At 34.6% G+C, this 8,316-nt stretch overlaps 2 protein-coding genes across 2 annotated transcripts; both read right to left on the minus strand.

Annotated features, from left to right (window-relative positions):
- Window positions 1-215: 215 nt before the first annotated feature.
- LOC111518773 lies at window positions 216-2,234 on the minus strand. Its single transcript, XM_023176458.2, has 2 exons — window positions 2,160-2,234; window positions 216-2,094 (listed from the first exon to the last, which is right to left on the minus strand). The coding sequence occupies exons 1-2, from the start codon at window positions 2,166-2,168 to the stop codon at window positions 289-291; spliced, it is 1,815 nt and encodes a 604-aa protein (XP_023032226.1). The 5' UTR covers window positions 2,169-2,234; the 3' UTR covers window positions 216-288.
- A 3,068-nt stretch (window positions 2,235-5,302) lies between these two features.
- LOC6643562 lies at window positions 5,303-6,507 on the minus strand. Its single transcript, XM_002066439.4, has 2 exons — window positions 5,750-6,507; window positions 5,303-5,679 (listed from the first exon to the last, which is right to left on the minus strand). Exons 1-2 carry the CDS (start codon window positions 6,356-6,358, stop codon window positions 5,614-5,616), a joined length of 675 nt encoding a protein of 224 aa, XP_002066475.2. The 5' UTR covers window positions 6,359-6,507; the 3' UTR covers window positions 5,303-5,613.
- Between the last annotated feature and the right edge of the window lie 1,809 nt (window positions 6,508-8,316).

An 8,316-nucleotide genomic window follows, 5' to 3' on the forward strand; every position in this document is an offset into this window, starting at 1 on the left:
ATAGTTCGCAATTCTCTGTTTTGGCAATTGATTTAGCTCTGCGGCCCATGGGAGGAACAAATGGACAAATTTTTGTGCACAAATCCGTTGAGATTGGGGTGAAAATTAACTCATGGAACTTTATTGATCATATTGCTACTGCCAAACCAATTAAAGACAGACAGGGAGAGACGGAGACATGAATTTTGGAGAATACCTTGATAGAGAGAAACATATTTGCATAAAAAAGTGTAGTCTTATGTTTTCCTTTGAAAAAATATGTAACAAAAATTTGAGAAAACACAACTATTAAAAGAAATTAGAAGAAAACTTTTTTGTGGACTTTTTAAACGGCTGTTGAAAAGCATTCATCATATACTCCCATGTGGTCATTGGTCTATGTGTTCCATTGGCCAGCACACAAATGCTGAAAATGCATATGATAAATATCGAGATTAAAACTGCTGGGGGCATAGCCATTAGCCATTTGGTAAGTGAGTCCGATTCGTTAATCCATTTGGGTCTGGGCATTATGGCCCTGCAGTGTGTCAGTGGCACACCGCAAGGACATTTGTCTATCTCCTGAAGCTGATTATTAGGAAATTCGCATATTGTCTTAGCAAACTCGGCTTCAATATCATTAAGACGATTTGGTAAAGCGTCCAAGTACTTTTCAATTAGTAAACGTTTCTCATACTCGCGACGCAAACCTCGAGCCCTCTCGACAAGGGCGGAAGTACGCATCGACAATTCGGGGTCAATGTTCATGTCAATTGCTGTTTCCAAATGGTAGGGAACTAAACTTGACAGATATTCGGGTTCGGGAAAAACTAAATCATCAATATTTATCTCTAATTTTTCAGTTTTTTCGGGTTGATAGATGATTTTGGCACGCATGGGTTTCGGCAATCGTTGCTTTTCATACCAGACGTTATAACTGCGGGAATGTTTCTTTCTCATTTGATAGCTTCGATTAGATTTTGGTAAAACAGCTGACAATGGTTTCTCTTGCTTTTTGGATTTCTCCTGTAATTTTTGTTTAAGTTTATAGATCTCATTGAACGATTTCTCAATATGTTTTTTATACCATTCATCATATATATCTTGCTGATCTTTTGTGGGACTATTTTGTTCAATCAAATCTGGTGTCTCTTCTATTTCCTCCATAACTGGAAGATTACCACATTCCGTTTTCTGAAATGGCTCACTATGGGTCCGATTTTCTTTCAATATATCTGTGACAACTTTTGGCGTTTTATCTACCGAATTTGCATATTCATCTGATGATGGACCAAGGTCTTCAATTTTTACATTTTCATGCTTTGGTTCGTCACACTCAAATAATTGATTATCTAGCTCACTATCAAGTCTAACATTTGGCATCGTATCTGATTCGCTATACCGTAATTCGATTGGTTTGAGCAAGACTTCGGTCTTTTTAGACCGATTAGAATTTGATTGAGAAAGAAGTATTCTACGTGGAGAGTTTCTCTTTTTCTTTTGATCCTCTGTTGATTTTTTCTTGGTGATTCTATTTCTTATTACAGTTTGCGAGACTACGCGTGAGCACTTAATATTTTTCAATTCGTTATAGTCAATCATTTTGACATTGTCATTACAAAATAGCTTTGCACTTCCCGATTTGCCAATTCTACGTGATTTCATATCAGAGTACGATAGACGATCCATTACCTTATTTGCGGTGCTAATTCCACTTTGTTGTTCGATAACCTTAAAGACATCCTTGACACTGACTCGTTCCATGGGTTCTATTGTTTTCTTGACACACTGCAATTTAACATCTGCTTGGTTTTTATTTGACTTATTCTGCTTGATTTTCTTCAAATTGGGATTAAAAAAATTATTGATATCCATGCCCATTTCGTTGATGTATTTGTTTTCAATGCCAATAACTTCAGTGGCAGTATTTAGCCATGTGGTTTGGGATTCCTTTCGTATAGTATAAATGGGTAAGGAGGTACGGCGCTGCTCACTCTGCTGTATTAAAGAATTTTTACGTCTAAGGCCGTAGTTGATTTTGCATTTCGGAGGTTCTGGTATGCGACGTAGATGGACAACATCTTCCGTGACTCTAGGATGAACATTACACTTGCCCTGCGAATGCAAAAAGTGTAAAAAAAAATTTACTATATCAATATGTATTTTTTTTTTTTTATTACCTTGAACATTATTTTATATAAATTTTCTGCTGCGTACTTTAGTAAAATATATTTGATTGTGAAAACTTGATGACTAGCTCACTGAAACGTAAAGCAAAGACTTCTTTAAAGATCTTAAATTTAAAAAAAAAAGGTAAACGTATTTCATTTCATTTCATTTTGGTTACCAAATTTGTTTTTCTTTTCTTTCTTTGCCACTTTGTCGCTCGCTTTCTTCAATTGCTTTACAAACAAAACAAAGTGCAAATTTATGTGGCAAGGCACTCAAAGGGAAGAATGGAGAAAAATACTTTTGTTTCAATGCAATGCTTTGATTCTTACCTTAAAAGTAACAGCTCTGTATCGCTTTACCATCTATCTGGCAACTCTTATGTGAATACAAAATTTGCATACGAAATGTTTTGGCAAAGTGGCAAATGAAATGAGGGTCTTTCACTTACATTCCATTAGACCTCGATTTCAAGTAAAACTTTAAAGTGCCGAGAAATTTTCATTTCTGAGTTGACTATTTAAGAATGCTGACCGCATCAGCTAATCGCATATTCCAATCATGAAAATATTGTGCAGTCGTCTCCTCTAAACTGCTCTCTCAACAGTCTTTTCCCTGGACCTGTTTTGTTTTCATTCTATTTCTTTTCAGTTTTCGCCTGTTTTGCATTCTGACAATTGTTATGACAAAATTGCAAAAAGGAAAACAAGGAGTGGCATATCGACATGAAAATAAAAAGCTATTTACTTTCCCAAGTGAAATGGATCCAACGGCTCGACACAAAAGAGAAGCTCGAGAGTGGACTAGAAAGTTTCATGGATAAATTTTTAAGTGTGTCATAAATAAACTACAGGATTATTCAGTTAATTAGGTTATTAATTAAATAGTTCTGAAAGATTTCTAAGTAAAGTTTTAATCGAAATATTTAGTTTTTACATTTTTTCACAGCGACAAAACTTTGTAGCTGATTTTTTATATGAATAATTTTCAGGATGCTTTAGATAGAGGTTCATGAATATACTTACATTAGATAAAAGAATGTTTCCTCTCTTTATTTCAATTCTCTACCAATTTTGATATATTGGATATGGATTAAAATTGTTGTTACCTAATATTGCAGCACCCCTCGCTATGGATTGTAGTATGGACTTGGTGAATGAGTTTAATTCGTTTATCTATTTCAAAAGTTGGATACTTCCATCTAGATATTTTCACTTCTTAATTGATTCCAGCAAAACATTCACATCAAACAAGAAGATAAAGGGATATAAAACGAATGCAAGAGAAAAGTTTAGTTGGGGTTAGGCTTTAACCCAAGGTGAATCATTCTGACCAGTCAATTGATGGCACATCTAAAGTGTCCCAGACAATTGTATCTATTACTCTGGGTGGGTGGAGACAATTGTTGGAAGTCCTCGTATTCCTCTGTACTCTGTTGTCCACTCTCTTTCATTCATTCATTTATTCGTTTTTTTTACTACTATTGCTCTGTGTGTGTGTGTGTGTGTGCACTCAAAATAATAGCAAAGCAAAGTGGAGAGTACGTTCGGGTGCAGCCTGTGTAATGGCAGCGTTTACTCAATTTTAGTACATAGTAAACGTATTTCTTTTATGGCCTCGAGGTTATTTGTGCAATGCACAGACTATGGAACGAAGCTGCTTCTGCTGCGTTCCATATCTACACACACACATAAACAAATAATACATACATATACACATTCACTATACAACAAAAAGATATATCCCTGACACAATAAACGAACTTCGCTTCCTGAGTGGCCATTTTACTGCAAGGCTTTTCATATACATATGGAGTGCCTGCTCCCTTTCTTCCACCAACAGAACTAAGCAAATACTCTCACAAGCAAATATGATGGAGTATCCTGGAGTATATGGATAGAGGGGGGTGTAGGGTAGGGTAGGGCAGGGAGTGGGATGGTAGATGCTTTTGGTTTGCTTTTAATTGCTTTCAAGTAAACAGAATGCCCCTTTGGAAACTGGCACATAAATATAATTGCCAAGTCGTGTTTGTATGGCTTCAAAATTTAAAGCCACGTTAACCACCACCGACCCCCTTGAGGCCATAATGCCAGCACAGTTAGCTTCAAAGTCCAGTATTTTGTGTGCGGATTTGTAAGAGTGTGTGTGGGTGTGGGTGTGTTTGTGTTTGTATAAGTGGGTGGTTGCGGGCGTGTGTGCCAAAGGTGTTATTTAATTAAATGCCACGATTTGGCAGCTTACATATTTACTACACTGATTATTGTGGTCTCTATTGTTTTCTATTACACTAGCCGACATGTTTTCCAGGCACTCTAAATACAAACACAAAGAGATCAAAAATTCAATTCATTATACTTTAATTTAACTCTTTAATGTCAACATAATCGAAATGAATAAAATTCCTTCATCAATTTCTATTAAAGATCTTAGTTATTTTCCTTAAATTCGTTCGCTTCTACCTGGAAGTGCATTTTAGCCGGCTTGAGGTCAGAAAAATTAGATAAAATGAAAACTTTTAATTCTCTTAGCATTTTATATTGTTAACTAATCAATATATGTATATTTGTGTATTATATTTTTGTCGAAGCAGCAAATATTTTCCACTATTGTTAACATATTTTTTCTTGTCGTATTTTGTATCAAACAGCGTGTTGAGGGTCGAGCTGGAATGGAATTTTTTTCTTGCCAGTGCCAGCTGCATTAGGCCATAAATTTGCCAAAAAGTAAACAGTAAACATTTTTTGTCATTTGACACACCGTTGCCAAGCCCAGAACAGGAGTTTTTCCAACTGTTTTAAATAATTATTTAACATTTTACATTGTTTAGTTGGCGCGTTTTGTGCCATGCGGGTGTGTATTTTAACGGGAGGGATTTTTGTTTGTTGTAAGGATTTGCCCGATTTGCATTTGTGCCAAAACGTTTCATGAATGATTCATGTGCAGCCCCAACCAGCCACACCCACTCCTCCACTTTATTCAGCCCATCTAGGCCCAGATGGTGACAATGAATGCTTCGATTTATGGGACTGGTTTGAAGGATGAAAGCGAAGATTTGGAATGTTTGGTGAGGGGTTAAGGAGCTGTAAAGTATTCTTGGAAAAGTGAGTTTAACTTTAACGAGGATGGCATTTAAAAGGGATAGCCCATTATGAAATATTATTTAAAATGTTCTTTTCTGGTTGGTCCACTAATACAATTTTTAATAACTTTACAAATTTTGTTTAAAATATGAAATGTGTTAATTTTGTACAATTTTGAATGTCAAATATATATAAAGGTCATAGTAAACCAACTTCTCTTACTATATAATTGAATTTATTAATTCTCAGTACCATCTTGCTTTGATTTCCTTTCTTTTGTCCTTCTTTTCCAACTTTTCTGACTTCATATTTAATACCTTTTCAACTTCATGGAAATACTTGTTCCTTCGATTAAGCTGAATTGAGAACTCCGACTTCTTAACGGCTAACATATTGGTCGAAAAAGTGCTTTTCTCAGCATTCTCCACGACCTCCGGAGACGGATCACAACCTGACATACATATGCCGTTGGTTGGGGTTCGATTAAGGGAAATTCGATTTCATTGATATCATTTACTTACATAGTGACGATTACGCTCTTGCAACTTCTCAGATTCGCGTGCTTTTTTTTTAAGTATTTCCCGCATAGAAGACTCCATCTTGACCGAATCAATGCGTTCCCATTTACGAAATTTTTCATGCAGATCAAGATATATATTTCCAATGTCTGGATCGATGGCAGCTGCATTGCTAAGATTCGATTTCATGGTTGCATCAATTTTACGCACCTCCTCATAAATTGCATTGTACTCCTTCAAATCGGAGAGCATATCTGGCAATAGAATCTCAATGATGTCATCGATTTCTTTGCTATGTTGACCGGAAAATGCTTGCACTCTCTGCAGGACATTTTGCATTCGCATCTCCCAATCGCCAGCCAAGGAACCTGACCCCACTGCATTTGCAGATGAAGGTAGCGATTCCATCCCTTCTGCCTTAGAGGTACTGTCAGGCTCTGGAGTTGGTTCCACCTTTTCGACTTCAGCTTTGTCGTCTTCCGCTTTGTCGTCTTCAGCTTTGTCGTCTTTAGCTTTGTCGTCTTTAGCTCTGTCGTCTTCAGCTTTCTTGACTTCAGCTTCTTTGGATTCTGGCTCGTTCAAGAGTTTCGAATTCGGCGACTGTTCGGCCATTTTAGTTTAGTTTTGAAAAAGTATACTGTTACCAAAAATAAAATGAATTTATTTTTTACTTCGAATATTGTACAAATTTCAACGTTGTGTATAACACTATAACTAAGAATCGAATAAAAATGATGTGCGTAAATATCACTCTCCACTTCATAAATTCACTGAAATATGTTTAAAAGCAAACTTGATCTATAAAATTAGGTGAAACTTGTTTGAAATATGTATATTTTAGTTTGTTGGTTGCTTGGTCAATTTAGTAGGAGTTTAAACGTCAAAGAACTTACATAGTTTGGTCCAATTTGTGTAATTTCTTAAATTTCTTCTATGAAGGATAGTAAAGTCGCATCTAAAATCTGCTTTTAATTTCAAAGGGAAAACAACAACGATACAATTACATTTAAGCGATAGGTATAATAGATAGAAATAATCGAAAAAGCGTCTCTGCGTCAAAAAGAAGGAGCTTTTTATCTGTATTAGTCGCTCCCTTTTTTTTTGCACTAAAATAAAACGCAATTTTAATTCAATGAAGATATATTATAATCACGCTATTAACATAAATTTTTAAAAATGACAGGATTTGCAGGTTATTTATAAACTAAAATACACTCATTTAAAAAAAACTTGAATTTCCTTTTCAATAACTTTTATATATATTTGTCTCGTTTGCAAGTAGATTGCAGTTTTCTCGATTCAATATAAGTAATAAGCTATTATGAGAAACATGTTCCGGTCATTCTGACGCTTTGAATTGTTCATCAGTATACTACAACAAAAAAGTTTAAATAAACGTATGTGATAATTACATTTAAATTTTTTTCGTATTTTCTTTAAGATTATTAATTTTAAGTAATTTAATACAAATTATTCAAAATATCCTTTTTTTAACAAAAAAAAATATAAAAATAAAAAATAATGGTTAAAATGATTATTTTTTTCGCTCAAAATAAAACTCACTAAAACGCCTTCTTAGAGCTACAGACACTACTCAAAATTCATAGACAAGAAAAAAAGCATAAAATAAACTGCCTTTTTTTAGAATTAATATTTTAGCTATTTTTTAAGTTAACTTTTTCGGCTGCCCTTCAAGAGACATATATTTTTTGGTTAATTTACATTTTTATTGTCATAAATAGATTTAAAATTTACAATACTAAATGACTTAATTTTGTTCATTTCTGGATATTTTGATTAAAACTATTTTTTAACTCAATACATATAAACTTCTGATTTAATAGATTCATAAGAGTTTAGTAATATATCTTTCTACGATTTAAATTAAGTGAGAAGTCTGATTTTCGCGTTGCTAACATATTGACTATAAAACAGTTTCTTTCGGCACGTGCTATGGCCGCAGGGGAAGGATCAGAAGAGATAATCATTTCCTCTTGGAAGCATGTAAGTGACTTTTTCTTGCAATATGGAAATATCATCTGTTGAGCTTCGATCGGCTTTTTGATGGAATTCGAATGAGATTTCTGCGCAGTTATATCCGTATCGCTTTCAATTGTCGCACTTATGTGTAAGACTTTGGATTTGATTTCTAGAGACTTCTTTGTTGGTTTAATTGTTTCCTTTTTCGATTGTGGAGACGACTTCTTCGATGATTTAATTGAGTAAGGAACTAGTTCTTTCTTTGATTCTAGAGGCTGCTTCGACGACTCAACTGTTTCCTTTATCGATTGTAGAGACGACTTCTTTGAAGATTTTATTAGATAAGGAACTTGTTCTTTCTTTGAACCTAGGGACTGCTTCGACGACTTAATTAAGCAAGCGATTGTTTCCGTCTTTAATTCTAGAGATTGTTTCACCTTCGTTTCTTGAGACATTTTTGACGATTTTTGCGTTTCTGCAACCGGCTCTGGTATATTTTTTTGTATACCTTGTATTTTCTCCAGTTTCTTAAAGATTTTGTATAAATCGTAATATATAACAGCTATATCTTGATCAATGACCGTCGTATA

This window comes from Drosophila willistoni, assembly GCF_018902025.1.
Source record: "Drosophila willistoni isolate 14030-0811.24 chromosome 2R unlocalized genomic scaffold, UCI_dwil_1.1 Seg200, whole genome shotgun sequence".
Taxonomy (NCBI): Eukaryota; Metazoa; Arthropoda; class Insecta; order Diptera; family Drosophilidae; genus Drosophila; species Drosophila willistoni.